General features: G+C 46.0%; 1 protein-coding gene across 1 annotated transcript in view; it reads left to right on the top strand.

The window, feature by feature from the left end:
* Nucleotides 1-15,503, top strand: part of slc24a3 (solute carrier family 24 member 3) — a 208,303-nt gene extending 192,800 nt beyond the window's left edge. The window contains exons 14-17 of the mRNA XM_055638995.1: nucleotides 3,986-4,100; nucleotides 5,685-5,797; nucleotides 9,024-9,089; nucleotides 12,242-15,503. Coding sequence (XP_055494970.1) covers nucleotides 3,986-4,100; nucleotides 5,685-5,797; nucleotides 9,024-9,089; nucleotides 12,242-12,391 — 444 coding nt within the window. The 3' untranslated portion in view covers nucleotides 12,392-15,503. The remainder of the gene's footprint in view (nucleotides 1-3,985; nucleotides 4,101-5,684; nucleotides 5,798-9,023; nucleotides 9,090-12,241) is intronic.
* The last annotated feature ends 1,528 nt before the right edge of the window (nucleotides 15,504-17,031 follow it).

The raw sequence follows: 17,031 nt of genomic DNA, 5'->3' as shown, positions 1-17,031 counted from the left end.
TATCTATCTATCTATCTATCTATCTATCTATCCCCTAAAAAAAAATCTGTTTTCAGAGCCAGGGCAACAATTAATTCCTCGGCCTCAGGCGACGAAGGCAGCCAGCCAAAACCTGCTTCCTTGCTGAACGTAGAACGGTACAGCACAGGAACAGTCCCTTCGGCCCACAATGTCCATGTCAAGCACGATGCCAAACTAATCTCCTTTGCTCACACGTGATCCATATCCTTCCCCCTTTCCCTGTGCGTTTCCCTGATCTCCCTCTCCCTCCTAACCCCATTCTCCTGCCTTCTCCCCATAACCCCTGACACCCTTCCTAATCAAGAATCTGTCAATCTCTGCCTTAGACAAAATCCATTGACTTGGCCTCCACAGCCGTCTGTGGCAATGAATTCCACAGATTCATTACCCTCTGACTAAAGAAATTCCTCCTGGTCTAAAGATAGGTCCGTTTATTCTGAGGCTGTGACCTCTAGTCCTAGACTCTCCCACTAGTAGAAACATCCTCTCCACATCCACTCTATCCAGGCCAGTCACTATCCGGCAAGTTTCAATGAGGTCCCCCGTCATCGTGTCACCAAAGTCTTTAAACTGAAGGGAGAACAAAACGGGACTGGTTCCACGATATGCTGTTTAGATCTTGTCATATTTTTTACATCCACATGAAATAAGTCATTAGAATTGTTTTATTAATCACCACCAGCAAAAATCATTGAGAGACGGTGATGGCCAGCCTGTGACGGAAACCTGCGTACCTTGCGGTATTTTGATGCGTTAACGTGTTCTGTTTCATGTGTTAGCACAGGGGAAAGGAGCTGCACCTACATCAGTAACAAGTAGCACCCCTGGCCAGGTTAGATCCACAGATATCTCCACTCTGGAGCAAGCTGAGAAGGGAATCCTTTGGTGCAGAGATGACTATTGCTCATGTCAGCGCCTGGGTGGAGTTGACAGTTTCCATGGATTCTGCACTGTAGAAGGGCCAGCCATTTGTTGTTTTCGGTGGAGAACGGAAAGGTTCTCAGGTTGCAGCTGACAAGAGCAAATGTTCATTTCCAAAATCTTTTCTAATGATAAATAGAAACAGGAGTAGCCATGAAGTTCCTCGAATCAATTTAGGCATCTCGTAGCAGACCCTATCAAGTCATTGTTTCTTCTCTATCACCCATTATCCTTTTAGTTTAGAGATGGCGTGCAGAAACAGGCCCTTCACCCCCACCGAATCCACACCGACCAGCGATCCCCGCACACTAACACCAGCCTACACACACTGGGGACAATGTACAATTATGCCAAGCCTACAAACCTACAGAATTTAGAAGATTGAGGGGGGATCTTATAGAAACTTACAAAATTCTTAAGGGGTTGGACAGGCTAGATGCAGGAAGATTGTTCCCGATGTTGGGGAAGTCCAGGACAAGGGGTCACAGTTTAAGGATAAGGGGGAAATCTTTTAGGACCGAGATGAGAAAAACATTTTTCACACAGAAAGTGGTGAATCTGTGGAATTCTCTGCCACAGAAGGTAGTTGAGGCCAGTTCATTGGCTATATTTAAGAGGGAGATAGATGTGGCCCTTGTGGCTAAAGGGATCAGGGGGTATGGAGAGAAGGCAGGTACAGGATACACAGTTGGATGATCAGCCATGATCATATTGAATGGCGGTGCAGGCTCGAAGGGCCGAATGGCCTACTCCTGCACCTATTTTCTATGTTTCTATGTTTCTAAACCCGTATTTCTTTGGCGTGTGGGAGGAATCTGAAGATCCCGGTGAAAACCCACACAGGTCACGGAGAGAACGTACAAACTCCGTACAGGCAGCACCCGTAGCCAGAATCGAACCCAGGTCTCCTGCGCTGTAAGGCAGCAACTCTACCGCTGCACCACTGCGCCACCCAATGGTCATAACTATAATGACAACGCAAAATAGTTAGTGACTTTGGATGAATTAAACAAATCACAGAGGACAAGGCTACCTCTTCTTTGACCGACTGTAGTTCCCACATTTACTGAATTTGATTTTGCCTTCAACAAATTAAATTTGCGTTAATTTGTTTTGCAGTCCAGACTCCTGGGATGCAAGTGATATTCCTTTGTGAAAGAGCTGCACCTTGGTTTACACAATGCAGAGATTTCACCGCACTCTCTCCCTATTTATCAGCTAATTCACAGCATAAGTAGGCCTGACCATGTAAGTACTTGATTTCACACAGAAATGCAGGATTCTGTTGCAACGGTGGAAATGGAGAGGTAGAGAGTTTCAAAAAAGTTCATACGTGATAGGGGCAGAATTAGGCCATTCGGCCCATCAAGTCTACTCCGCCATTCAATCACTGCTGATCTATCTCTCCCTCCTAACCCCATTCTCCTGCCTTCTCCCCATAACCCCTGACACCGTAACCAATCAAGAATCTATCAATCTCAATCTTAAAAATATCCAATGGCCTCCACAGCCTTCCGTAGCAATGAATTCCACAGATTCACCACCGTCTGACTAAAGAGGAGTACTATTGCAAGATAAGCCATTGAGGGCAGTAGAAGATTATCTCTTTACCCCCGGTGCTAATAGAATTCGCTACCTCCGATACTCACCATTGGTTAGTCAGAGTCATAGAGTGATACAGTGTGGAAACCAGGCCCTTCGGCCCAACTTGCCCACACCGGCCAACATGTCTCAGCTACACCAGTCCCACCTGCCTGCGTTTGGCCAATATCTCTCCAAACCTGTCCTATCCATGTACCCTGTCTAACGGTTTCTTAAACGTTGGGATAATCCCAACCTCAACTAGTTCCTCTGGCAGCTTGTTCCATACACCCAACCACCCTCTGTGTGAAAAAGTCACCCCCTCATATACTGAATTTGCTTTTTGCCTCTAACAAATTAAATTTTTAGTTGATTTGTTTCGACACTTCCATATCTTCTATCCAGACTCCTGGGTTGCGGCTGAAATCTAAAATCAATATATTTTTGCGCTCGAGGGAATGCTGAGAAATTTCATGGGAAAATTAAGAGATAATGATAGTATTGAGGTGCTGGCGTGACCTAGGACAGACTGAGGTAGGGCATTAATTGATGGGGGTTTAACAACTGTCTAGTTGGTTCATATTTACCATTATTGGCACTAGGTTTATTTTATTCCAGATTTATATAATGAACTGAATTTAATTACCTCATAGTTTGATTTGATGGGATCATTAGACCAGATTTTTCCACTACTGGTCTACCAGTATAACCACAACACAACGCTCTTTAACGTGTGGGAAGGAACTGCCCATGTTGCTTTACATAGAAAGATAGAAAATAGGTGCAGGAGTAGGCCATTCGGCCCTTCGAGCCTGCACCGCTATTCAATATGATCATGGCTGATCATCCAACTCAGTATCCCGTACCTGCCTTCTCTCCATACCCCCTGATCCCTTTTGCCACAAGGGCCACATCTAACTCCCTCTTAAATACAGCCAATGAACTGGCCTCAACTACCTTCTGTGGCAGAGAGTTCCAGAGATTCACCACTCTCTGTGTGAAAAATGTTTTTCTCATCTCGGTCCTAAAGGATTTCCCCCTTATCCTTAATCTGTGACCCTTGTCCTGGACTTCCCCAACATCGGGAACAATCTTCCTGCATCTAGCCTGTCCAACCCCTTAAGAATTTTGTACGTTTTTATAAGATCCCCCCTCAATCTTTTAAATTCTAGCGAGTACAAACCGAGTCTATCCATTACAGATGGACGCAAAATGCTGGAGTAGCTCAGCGGGACAGGCAGCCTTCTCTGGAGTCCGAAGAAGGGTCTCGACCCGAAACATCACAAATTCCTTCTCTCCAGAGATGCTGCCTGACCCCGCTGCGTCACTCCAGCTCTTTATGTCTGCCTTCCACCCTTCTAACGAGTGGCTGGACAGTGAGCAAGTTTGGTTTTTGAATGGCTAACTCAACGTGAAGGTAATCCCCGCATTCCACTGCTAAGAACGATGTGCTGTTGTCTAGGTCACAATAATCGGATACACCCTGGGAATTCCTGACGTAATAATGGGAATCACGTTCCTGGCAGCTGGGACAAGTGTACCGGATTGCATGGCGAGCCTCATAGTTTCCAGACAAGGTAAGCTCGGTGCGGTTGTTATCATTGAAACTCTCAATGGCTGGTTTAAAATACACGAGCCTTAACGTTTACATTAAGGCACACTCATTTTATTGTTTACAGAAATTCACAATACGTTTCCATCCATCTTTCACATGTTCATTGGGTAATGATATCATAAGACCTTGTATCATATTTCATGACCATCACATATTAAGACATAGGAGCAAAATTAGGCTCATTCGCCCCATCAAGTCTACTCCGCCATTCGATCATGGCTGGTCTATTTTTCCCTCCCAACCCCATTCTCCTGCCTTCTCCCCGAAAATCTTTGACACCGTTACAAATCAAGAACCTATCAATCTCTGCTTTGAAAATGCCCAGTGTCTTTGCCTCCACTGCTGTCTGTGACAATCAATCCCACAGATTCACCACCCTCTGGCTAAATTCTTCCCCATTTCCGTTCTAAAGATATGTCCTGTAATTCTGATGGGTGGGAAGAGATGAGCAAACCGAGGAGTCGTGGATGGAACTGACCTTTTGGAAGGCGGAAAGGAGTGGATGTGGGAAGATGCCCCACATCCACATTCATTTTTTTCACAGTCGCTACCTGGGTCGAGGATGCGTCTTTCCTCCGAGCCGCATCTTCGCCCCCTCCTTGCGGCCCACAATCTGGATCGGCGCTGCCTTTCCTGCCGGGGACCGGCCAGAGCTTCGGCTTCAGCGGTGGCGCGGCACTGGGGTGCCATCGCGGAGCGGCCGATGTCTCGCTGGGGTCGCCATATTGGAGGCTGGGACGTCGGCTTTGACGCCTTGGAGTTGTGGTCTGCAGAGCTTTCAGCCGCAGGCGGCGCTGGCTTTAACATCGCGGAGGCCTGGGATCTTTCGCCGAGGTCGCCAGTGTTGGAGCTCCACCCAGCTCGGCCTGTGGACTTCGGGAGCCGCAGTCTCCGGTAGGAAGCGGCCGATTCGGAAACTCCAAGCCGCTGAGAGTGTTCATCCACACCGGAGCTCCATCATCTGGTGAGAGGGCCTGAAACGTCGGGCCGTCAGGAGCGGCGACTGCGGAAGCCTCAATAGGCCCCGACCACGGGTGAAGAAGACTGAACTTTTATTGCCTTCCCTCATAGTGGGAAACGTTGATTCTGCTGTGGGGGATGTTGATGTTTTATGTTAAATTCTATAGTGTTGTGTTTATCTTATTTGTGTGCTGCATGGTAACTCAAATTACACTGCACCAGTTGGTGTATACAACAATAAATGTCATTCGTCCTTTGTCATAAGTCATATCTATGCCATAAATCTACCCCCCCCCCATTCAATCATGGCTGACCTAGCTCTCCCTCATAACCCCATCTCCTGCCTTCTCCCCATAACATCTGACACCTGTTTGCTGCACATGTGTTTAGTGGTGGGACCCTTTGGGCAAATTAAACGTGATGTCGCAAGGATACAAGTGGCCTCTGCTAATCAGTAATAACTTAACGAAGGGGAGGTGAAAGAAGCATCATGTTCCCATTTCCTCTCAACATATCTGTAAACAATGAGACAATAAGTATATGATTGGGATGTTGGAGAATAAATGTTTTTTTCTTGTGTCCACAGGCATGGGAGATATGGCAGTGTCTAATTCTATAGGAAGCAATGTCTTTGACATCCTGATAGGACTTGGCCTACCTTGGTCGATTAAGACGATTATGGTGAACTTTGGCTCACACGTAAGTCTCTCGTTTATCCATCCAGGTTGATTTTGGAACCAGTATATCTAGTTTAACAAGGCAGTTTACATTCCCACAGAGACAGAAAATCCCGCTTGATAGGGTCCTGCCCATCAGATGCAGTCACCAAAGTCGCTGCTTAACATCCAGCTGCCAGATAGTGAGTCGGCCTCAGAGCCAACGACTGATGACATAGACCTTCACACAAGTCTGGAGAAAGACTTGCATATCTCAGGTGGATGTACACGCCAATGGGACTACTGTGGATAGGGTGAGCTGCTTTAAATACCTGGTAGTCCACATCACAGAGGATCTGACATGGACATTACACGCTGCCGGTGCTGGTGAGTAAGGCAAGGCAGCGCCTTTACTGCCTCAGGCAGCTGAGGAAATTCAGAGTCTCTCTGAGGATCCTTCAGTGCTTCTACTCCGGGGCTGTAGAAAGCATCTTGTCCGGAAACATCACAAACTGGTTTGGGAACAGCTCTGCCCAGGACAGACAGGCTCTGCAGAGAGCAGTGCGTTCGGCCGAACGCACTATGGGAACTACACTAACCCCCCTGCAGGATTTATACACCAGGAGGTACAGATCCAGAGCCAGCAACATAATGAGGGACCCATACCACCCCAGCAACGGACTGTTCCAGCTGCTGCGGTCAGGCAAACGCCTCCGCTGTCATGCTGTGAAAACAGAGAGGATGAAATGGAGTTTCTTCCCACAGGCCATCAGGACTGTAAACTCTTATCTCACCAGGGACTAATTTACTGTTGTGTTGTGTCTCTTGAAAAAAAAATATTTTCTAACATGTAAATACTGATTCTGTTCTGTAGTTTTTGCACAATCCACAAAATTGCACAAAATAGCAGAGTCAGGGGACATGGGGAGAAGGCAGGAACGGGGTGCTGATTGGGGATGATCAGCCATGATCACATTGAATGGCAGTGCTGGCTCGAAGGGCCGAATGGCCTACTCCTGCGCCTATTGTCTATTGTCTATTGTCTATTCTGCAGGCATTGCCACTTTCATTTCACTGCATATCTTGTATGTGTATGTGACAAATAAACTTTACTTTGACCAGAACCGCGAGGGTGTAAAACCCTGGAGGAATTATGTGCGCACAGATTTCAACACTCCTGCTAGTCATTAGATGTATGAAAATATAAACGGGGCAGTTGTATTACATCAATTACATCTTGCCCAATGCAGAAATAACAGCTTTGCAAGTGGAACAATATGGATGTGATCCCTATTAAAATGTTAATCCCTCCAATTATTGTCCATCTGTTGTGGTCCAGAAGGAGTTGCTTCCCCCATCATTTGAGTTTTGAATGTCATTAGATTAAGCATTCATCATGCTCAGCCTGTAATTCGCCCAGATTACAAGCATAGGAAATTAACGCAGCTAGGTTTCAGTTTCCGGTGCCTCCAGGCTTGGTACTGCCCCTCTCCCCCCCCCCTCCCCCCACCCACCCAGCGGGGAACAGAGGCCGAAGGACTGGGCAGGAGAGGGGTGGCACGCTGGAGAACAAAGAGGGACCCTGGTGGGTGGGGGGGGGGGAAGAGTGCCGAGAACAAGGAGGGATCCAGCAGGGAGGGGGAGGGGGGGCACCGAGAACAACAAGGGGGGGGGGGGGGGGGGGGGGTGGGTTGAGGGGAAGATGCCTAAAACAAGGAGGGACCTGGCAGAGTGGGGTGGGGTGGGGTGGGGGGGACATGGTGCCGAGAACAAGGAGACACCCAGCGGAATGGGCCGCCAAAATCGAAAGACCACCGGGATTCTAATGAATACTTTTGTAACTTTATCTGCGTCAGATACTCTTTGTGTATCGCACACATAAACAAAGTATTTCACCCAACCTGTGACAAATCAAGTATCGTTGAATTATTGCTTGTCACCAACTGCATTAGGATGTGACAGCTTCACCTCAGCCTCCCTCCCTCCCTCCCGCTCATGTTCCCCTTGGCAGCTACTCTGACCTTGCTTATAACGTTCATTCACAAAGAACGTGTGTGCCATGGAGCAGATTGTCCCAAGGGACAAAATGTTATGCAGGGCTCGTGTGTGCCATGGAGCAGACTAACCAAGCTATTCCATGTGGCAAGGCACACAAACCTGTCACAAAGATGGGTCTCAACCCGAAACGTCACCCATTCCTTCTCTCCAGAGATTCTGCCTGTCCCACTGAGCTACTCCAGCAATTTGTGCCTGCGAAGAATTGGCCTGTGATTTTCCAGTTACTGCTTACAAAATTCATAAGTGATAGGAGCAGAATTAGGCCGTTCGGCCCATCAATTCCACTCTGCCATTCAATATTGGCTGGGCCATCTCTCCCTCCTCACCCCATTCTCCTGCCTTCTCCCCAGAACCCCTGACACCCGTATGAATTCCACAGATTCACTGAAGAGATTCCTCTTCATCTCCTTCCTAAAGAAACGTCCTTTAATTCTGAGACTATGACCTCTGATCCTGGACTCTCCCACCAGTGGAAACATCCTGGCCACTTACACTCTACCCAGCTTTCGATTATCTGAACCATTATAACCATATAACCATATAACCATATAACAATTACAGCACGGAAACAGGCCATCTCGGCCCTACAAGTCCGTGCCGAACAAATTTTTTTTTTTTTTTCCCCTTAGTCCCACCTGCCTGCACTCATACCATAACCCTCCATTCTCTTCTCATCCATATGCCTATCCAATTTATTTTTAAATGATACCAATGAACCTGCCTCCACCACTTCCACTGGAAGCTCATTCCACACCGCTACCACTCTCTGAGTAAAGAAGTTCCCCCTCATATTACCCCTAAACTTCTGTCCCTTAATTCTGAAGTCATGTCCTCTTGTTTGAATCTTCCCTATTCTCAAAGGGAAAAGCTTGTCCACATCAACTCTGTCTATCCCTCTCATCATTTTAAAGACCTCTATCAAGTCCCCCCTTAACCTTCTGCGCTCCAGAGAATAAAGACCTAACTTATTCAACCTATCTCTGTAACTTAGTTGTTGAAACCCAGGTAACATTCTAGTAAATTATGCTCAAAGCTGACTGGATGATTCCAGAGGGGAAAAAAGGGAATGATTTTGCCATTGATTTTAGGTAGATGAGACCAAAGTTGACTCTTCACCTATTGTGAAATGGCAGAAATATCGTACTAAATCATCAAGTATGCATATACCGTGACATTTTGGAAAGGAATGTAAAATTATTTTCTCTTTTTAGTTAACGTTGAACAGTCGTGGGCTAAAATATTCGGTGGGACTGCTGCTTGCCTCTGTTTTTGTAACAGTAAGTATTCACTCCTGTCATGTACCATCCATTCTAGTTTAGTTTAGTTTAGAGATACAGCGTGGATACAGGCCCTTCGGCCCACCGAGTCCGCGCCGACCAGCGATCCCCGTGCACTAGCACTATCCTACGCACACTAGGGACAATTTACAATTTTTACCGAAGCCAATTGACCTGTATACACGTGGTTTTTTGGAGTGTGGGAGGAAACCAGAGCACCTGGAGAAAACCCATGCGGTCATAGGGGGAACTCCATACAGGCAACACCCGTAGTCAGGATCAAACCCGGATCTCTGGTGCTGTAAGGCAGCCACTCTAGCGCTGCACCACCGGGCCTCCCAAGTGCCTTAGACCAGTGACATTGCACAAACGCCTCCGTTGCCATGCGGTGAGAACGGAGAGGTTGAGATGGAGTTTCTTCCCAGAGGCAATTCGGACTGTAAACGCCTATCTCACCAGGGACTAACTCTACAGAACGTTTTTCCTTCCATTATTTATTATGTAAAAGAATATGTGTGTTATGATTGTGTTTACAATTTGTTTGGTTGTTTTGTTGTTTGTCTTTTGCACAAAAGTCCGCGAGCATTGCCACTTTCATTTCACTGCACATCTAGTACGTGTACGTGACAAATAAACTTGACTTGACTTGACTTGACTTCAGTGATGACTGTGAACCTTTAATTGACCGTTATTGAAACCTTTAATGGCATTCATGCTGTTGATTCTCTAAGGAGCCTATCCCACTTTGGCGATTTTTTAGGCAACTGCCGGCTACTAGCTGTCAGCACATGGTCGCCGGGGTGTCGCCTGTATGGTCATGAGTCGTCTCCTCATTCGTCCAAAGAGTCGTAGAGTTTTTCTGGTCGCCGCTGGATTTTGAAATGTTCAAATATTGCTGGAGACCGTGGGCTTGCGTAACTTGTCTTCTTCTGCCGTAGGTTGTCGTCAGGGCGGCGGAGGTTGTCACCGGTGCCGACTTCGGTGAATTCCATTATCATAGTCGCCTAAAAAAAATCGCCTAAGTGGGATAGGCTCATCAGTCCAGTCGCCGGTTTTTCAGCGACCTGCTACGACTATGGCAGTCGCCTAAAAAAATCAGCAAAGATTTACCTGGGTGTTGCCAGGACTTGAGGGCCCAGCTACAGGGAGAGGTTGGGCAGGCTGGGACTTTATTTCTTGGAGCACGGAAAGATGAGGGGTGATCCTTATAGAGGTGCATAAGATCAGGAGGGGAATAAATAGGATGACTTCCCAGAGTATTTTACCCAAAGTAGGGAAATCAAGAACCAGGGACATAGGTTTCAGGTGAGAGGGGAAAGATTTAATAGGAACTCGAGGGGCAACTTTTTCCACACCGAGGGTATTGGGTGCATGGAACGAGCTGCCAGGGGATGTAGTTGTGGCAGGTACTATAGCAACATTTAAAAGACATTTGGAAATGTACATGGATAGGAAAGGTTTAGAGGGATATGGACCAAATATGGGCAGGTGGGGCTAGTGTAGATTGGGGTTGGTCGGCATGAATATTGTCTTTAGTTCTGGGCACCATGTTATAGGAAAGATATTATCAAGCTTGAAAGGGTTCAGAAAGGATTTACAAGGATGTTGCCAGGACTAGAGGGTGTGAGCTACAGGGAGTGGTTGAGTAGGCTGGGTCTCTATTCAATGGAGTATAGGAGGATGAGGGCAGATCTTATAGAGGTATACAAAATCATGAGAGGAATAGATCGGGTAGTCTTTTTCCCAGAGTAGGGGAATCGAGGACCAGAGGACATAGGTTCAAGATGAAGGGGAAAAGATTTAATAGGAATCCAAGGGGTAACTTTTTCACACAGGTGGGTGCATGGAACATGCTGTTGAGGCTCGGACTATCCCATCGTTTAAGGAACAGTTGGATAGGTACATGGATAGGACAGGTTTGGAGGGATATGGACCAAGCGCAGGCAAGTGGGACTAGTGTAGCTGGGACTTTGTTGGCCGGTGTGGGCGAGTTGGGCCGAAGGGCCTGTTTCCACACTGTATCACTCTATGACTCTATGGACAAGCTGGATAGAAGGCCTGATTCTGTGTTCTCTGACTCCACGATCATCTCATCTTCTGTCAATTTGTGTTACATTCCTCAGGTCTCAACACTGAACTCTCTTAACATTTTAGACAACCAGAATTTCCAACATCTATTGCAACCAGCCCCGTTCTGCTGAGACGTCATCATCTTGTAACATCAGCTCCCGTGTTCCCTTTATAGAAGTTGCCAGAGACTGATCACTCTCTTAATTACTCCCTGAAGCTCCAGCCACTCTCCCAGGGGCTCTGACTGCTCTGCCGATCACTCCAGGAGACCTTAGCCTCTCATTCAATGAATCCCAGAGATTCCTGTCTCTCTTTCAATCATTCCCATGGATTCTGGCATCCCTCTCTCTCCCTCTCAGCCACTCTGTGTATCTGTACTCCCTCTACTGACATTTCTAATTTACCCCAGTTAATAGAAAATATTACCGTTCCACAGCCTTGCAGTCTTCTCCGTGATATTTTGAAGTTTGAGTTTAGTTTGAGTTTGTTTCGTATATTGTCACGCGTACGGAGATACAGTGAAAAACCTTTGTTGCTTGCTAACCAGTCAGCGGAAAGACAATACATGATTACAATCGGGGCATCCACAGTGTGCAGATAGATGATAAAGGGAATAAGGTGAATAACATTTAGTGCAAGATAATGTCCAGTAAAGTCCGATCAAAGATAGTCCATGGGTCTCCAATGTGGTAGATAGTAGATCAGGACTGCTCTCGAGTTGTGGTAGGATGGTTCAGTTGCCTGATAACAGCTGAGAAGAAACTGTTCCTGAATCTGGAGGTTTACGGTTTGTCACTTCTGTACCTCTTGCCTGATGGGAGAGGGGAGAAGAGGGAATGGTCAGGGTACGACTCATCTGTGATGATGCTGCTGGCCTTGCCGAGGCAGAGTGGGGTGTAGACGGAGTCAGTGGAAGGGAGGTTGGTTTGTGTGATGGTCTGGGCTGCGTCCACAATCCGCTGCAATTTCTTGCGGTGTTGGATGGAGCTGTTCCCAAACCACGCTGAGATGCATCCCGCTATAATGTTTATTGGTGATATTGGTCGCGTCACATAACGCCGCTCCTGTTGTGTCCCCTTCAGGTGACCTGCGTTCATATGAACAAGTGGAAACTGGACAAGAAGCTCGGCTGCATAACCCTGTTCCTCTACGGAGTTTTCCTGTGCTTCTCCATCATGACGGAGTTCAACGTCTTCACCTTTGTGAACCTTCCCATGTGCCGGGACCACTGATGGCCGATAAAGACAGCTCGACCTTGGAATCAGTGCAATGTTAAAAAAAACTATACGAGAGCAAAACGTCCCATGGCCGAATGTCGTGAGCTGCAAGGAACTGCTACTGCTGAGAACTTGGTGCAAGACGTGTTCTTGAGAGAGAAAACAAAACACCTGTATTGATGTGAACGTATTTTTTAATGTATTTATGTGGAGTTGTGACACAGACACACACACACATGTACACACACACACATGTACACACACACACACACACACAAACACCTTAAGAAGATAACGTATATGATATTGTTGGCTGCTAATTGCCGTGGGTCTGGAAGATATACCTGCCGCGTTTGTATATTCTCAGTTCTATCAGAAAGGAATATTTTGTCTGGAGTGGGAAGTGTACAATGGTTCTTGTTGTTCAAGAGAATAAGGCGTGCCTGAAAGCAAACATATTGCCCTGTGAAATTACCCCTTCCTTGCTCTCTCCCCTTCCACAAAGCCTTCATTTCCCCACGCTGGTGTCCCTCTCGCTGCCAGAGGGCTTAAAGGAACAAGAATGTACATATCAACGAGTTTCCCCTTGCCCTGCTGCCCACGCTGTTCCTCCCACTGGCGGAGTGTAAACTCTGAACCATAGCATTTAAGCAGAATTTGAGTTGTGGAATTTGACGTCTGAAACCTACTGCAGTTTGTACCCTGATACTACTCCTAATAACAATCTCACCGGGAGGTACATTTTGCACTTTTTTTTTTCTTTTTTTTGTTTTGTTTTGTTGGAACAGTTGCTTAGTCAATGGTACAACTGTGTATATTGATGGTATAAAAAGTTGTATATATTGGGAGTTTTTTTTTTTGTTTTCCTTTTCGAAAAGGTAGAGTATGTAAGATATTATATCGCAGTTTAACCCAGCCGCGCGGTGTATGATTTGGAAATGTTGATTAAAAGGTACAAATAGTGCAAATGAAGAAGCAAAGCTGCTCTGGGCTTTGTCTGTACAGGTAGTTTTGAGAATAAAGCATGTTTAATTTATATATTTATAAAAAAAAACAGCACAGGAAGCCACTTTGCAGTTTCACAGCACATTTTTACAGGACTGGTTGAAAGCTTCATGCACCCCTGCATGCACCCTTGCATGTACCCTTGCATGCACGATCTCCGCCCCACCCCCACCCCTAGGTTTAGCCCATTGCCTTCCTCAAAGAAACCACCATGGTGAGGAAGATGTGGATTGCCTTCAACTGTTGCTGTAGTTTCTGGATGAATTTGCTCTGAACTGACTCCACCCCAAGCCGGTTGCAGTTGGCTGTCTTAATCCAACTCTAACTTCTCCCGTTTCAGCGCAAGTGATTCTGTAACAAGGCCACGAGTCTCCCAACCTACGATTAGAAAGAGTGGATTATTATTTAACGTGCCGCGCCTTGCCTCGCCTCGCCTGGCCAACGTTTACAAGTCTACTAGGCCTACTGCCACTGGACAGTGTTAAAGTGTCACCTCAGTAGTAACCAAACTTTTGTTCATGCTCCAGAGAAGTAAATACACGAGGAATCTAATGGGTTTCGAACCTTTCAAGAACAACGAGCTTCAGGGTTGTATTGGCTGAGTGAGTCCAACGTAACCTGTACGGATTGCTCATCATTTACCCGTCCTATGCCATCAGAATCCTCCTGCTTTGCAAATTCAAACATTATTTTTATCATGTCGTGTCTCTATTTTTCCATTGCTCTATTATCTCTTATGTTTTCTCTCTCTCTCTCTCCCTCTAACTCTCCCTCTCCCTCTCCCCCTCTCCCCTCTCACTCTCTCACTCTCGCACTCTTGCACACCTATTCTTGCACTTTATTTCATTCAGTTAATAAAATATCAGTCGGTAAGATTTAGAATGGGCGACAATCTGGTATCGAGTGTTGTTTGCACCAAAGAGTTGCAAAATTCTGCTTTCCTATCCTTATATTTCATCTCCAAACCCTGACAGTCAATTTTAGACTTTAGACTTGGATAATAGAAACATAGAAAATAGGTGCAGGAGTAGCCTATTCGGCCCTTCGAGCCTGCACCGCCATTCAATATGATCATCCAACTCAGTATCCTGTACCTGCCTTCTCTCCATACCCCCTGATCCCTTTAGCCACAAGGGCCACATCTAACTCCCTCTTCAATATAGCCAATGAACTGGCCTCAACTACCTTCTGTGGCAGAGAGTTCCAGAGATTTACTGCTCTCCGTGTGAAAAATGTTTTTCTCCATAATCCAGTCAGTGGAAATAGTGTATCTCTCTCTCTCTCTCTGTACATGTGGAAACCCATGATCAAATTCTAAATTCTGGGGGACGTTCCCTAGTTTGTTCTCTCTCCCCTCCACGCAGTTCAACCCTTGAAATTCAGGTTTGTGTTATGGTAAATTTAATCTGCACTTCCTCCCATGAAAGGTCTTGGTAGCTTTCCGAAGCAGTGATGCCCAGAACTGCCCACTATACTCCAAGAGAAGTCTAACCAAGACTTACCACCTTAAGTATCAGCTCTGTGGATACACAAGCCTGTATTACATTAGGCTCTATGGCCTGTTTTCTCCCCGCCACAGTTGTCCATGATATATTCTTGATCCGTGTAGATCGCTGGGTCATTTTGTATATTCTAACTTCCATAGCTTCCTGCCTCTCCATCCTCTGCCCTAACCCATTTCCCGTCTAGAATCACTTTGCTAAAATCTAAAATGAGAGAGGGATGTAGCCAGCAGACCAGGAGAATGAGATGGCAGGATCATTGATCACGAAGACTTGTACATATCAAAGGTTTTCAGTTTGTCTACCAGAACTGGCCAACACCATACACATCAGTTGTTTTAATATCTATCAGTGGTTGCCGTCTTATTAACTCTTGCTGTAGTTTTCTTTCCATCTCTAAGGGAGTGGAATCCTTGTCTTGGTGATAGAGTTTCAGCACTTAATACACATGTCCTGAGCAAAAAGGAGAATTTTATCCAAATAGTGTTTAGCTGGAATAAATATCTCATGGCAACTTTTTTTTTTGCAAGTTAATTCAATGCATTATAATCACCTTTTGAAGTTTGATGTAAAATGTTGGATGAATCCCCATGATGTATAAACAGTAAGATTTTACCTTGCGGGCTAGTCTTGTTTTCTAGCACAACCTACCACTATATTGAGTTGATTAAAGTTTCAGTTTTGCCAGTAAGTTGGTTGAATGCAGATTTTTCACAAGATACTCTGTTCGAAATGAAAAGAATCTCACGGCATCGAGAGCATTCAAAATCATAAATTTTCTGTTAAATGACAAGGAAAATTGTGCGGCAGGCATTGCCTCTAAAAGCTGTTCAAGAAGGAACTGCAGATGCTGGAAAATCGAAGGTACACAAAAATGCTGGAGAAACTCAGCGGGTGCAGCAGCATCTATGGAACGAAGGAAATAAGCAACGTTTCGGGCCGAAACCCTTCTTCAGACGCTGTGTGTGCATTGTATTGCAATTAGTTGATAAATTGCATTGCATTAAAATGCAGTACGATTCATTCTACTTTGCAATGTTGCAATCCTTTTCGTAACTCATCAACGTTTCCAACCAGGGTAATGCAAAGATTAGAAATTTGGTCTCTTCTGCAAAACCACGTTTCTGTGTTAGTTCCGCTGCTGAATATTCAAGGTAGAGTCATGTATTGTACATGAGCAGTGAGCGTTTGGGACTTTAGTTTTAGAGATACAGCATGGAAACCGGCCCTACAGCCCACCGAGTCCATGTCAACCATCAATCACATGTACACTCGTTCTGCCCTGCACACTAATGACAATTTTACAGAAGGCCATTAACCTACAAACCTGCATGTCTTTAATAATAATAATAATAATAATGGACGGGATTTATATAGCGCCTTTCTAGATACTCAAGGCGCTTTACATCGCATTATTCATTCACTCAGTCACACTCGGTGGTGGTGAGCTACTTCTGTAGCCACAGCTGCCCTGGGGCAGACTGACGGAAGCGTGGCTGCTAATCTGCGCCTACGGCCCCTCCGACCACCACCAGTCACTCACACACATTCACACGCAGGCAAAGGTGGGTGAAGTGTCTTGCCCAAGGACACAACGACAGTATGCACTCCAAGCGGGATTCGAACCGGCTACCTTCCGGTTGCCAGCCGAACGCTTAGACCATTGTGCCATCTGTCGTCCGAATGTGGGTGGAATCCGGAGCACCTGGAGAAAACATATGCAGTCACAGGGAGAACATACAAACTCCGTACAGACACGCACACGTAGTCAGGATCGAACCCGGTCTCTGGTATCGTGAAGGGCCTGTCCCACTTTCACAACCTAATTCACCACGTTTTTTACTCATGGACATTTTTCATCATGCTGAACAAATGTCCTGACCTACTTGATGCCACAAGTACCTATGACTAGCATGACAACCTCTTACGACCTTGTGACAGTCATGCTGCGAGTACAAGTCAAGGGCAAACTCGGCAGAGGTTGTGAATTCGGTCGTGAAAGTGGGACAGGCCCTTTAGGCAGCAACTCTACCACCGTGCCCCCCTTTGTAAAACATTTTGAGAGATCTTCAAATCATTTGTTGAATGTCCCTGTGAAGGTAGACTAGAGCTCATATGAGTCCGTTTTACTTTCTCTCCATTCAGAGA

This window comes from Leucoraja erinacea, chromosome 8 (genome assembly GCF_028641065.1).
Source record: "Leucoraja erinacea ecotype New England chromosome 8, Leri_hhj_1, whole genome shotgun sequence".
NCBI classification, from domain to species: domain Eukaryota; kingdom Metazoa; phylum Chordata; class Chondrichthyes; order Rajiformes; family Rajidae; genus Leucoraja; species Leucoraja erinaceus.
This window is presented reverse-complemented; position numbering and strand designations above follow the sequence as displayed.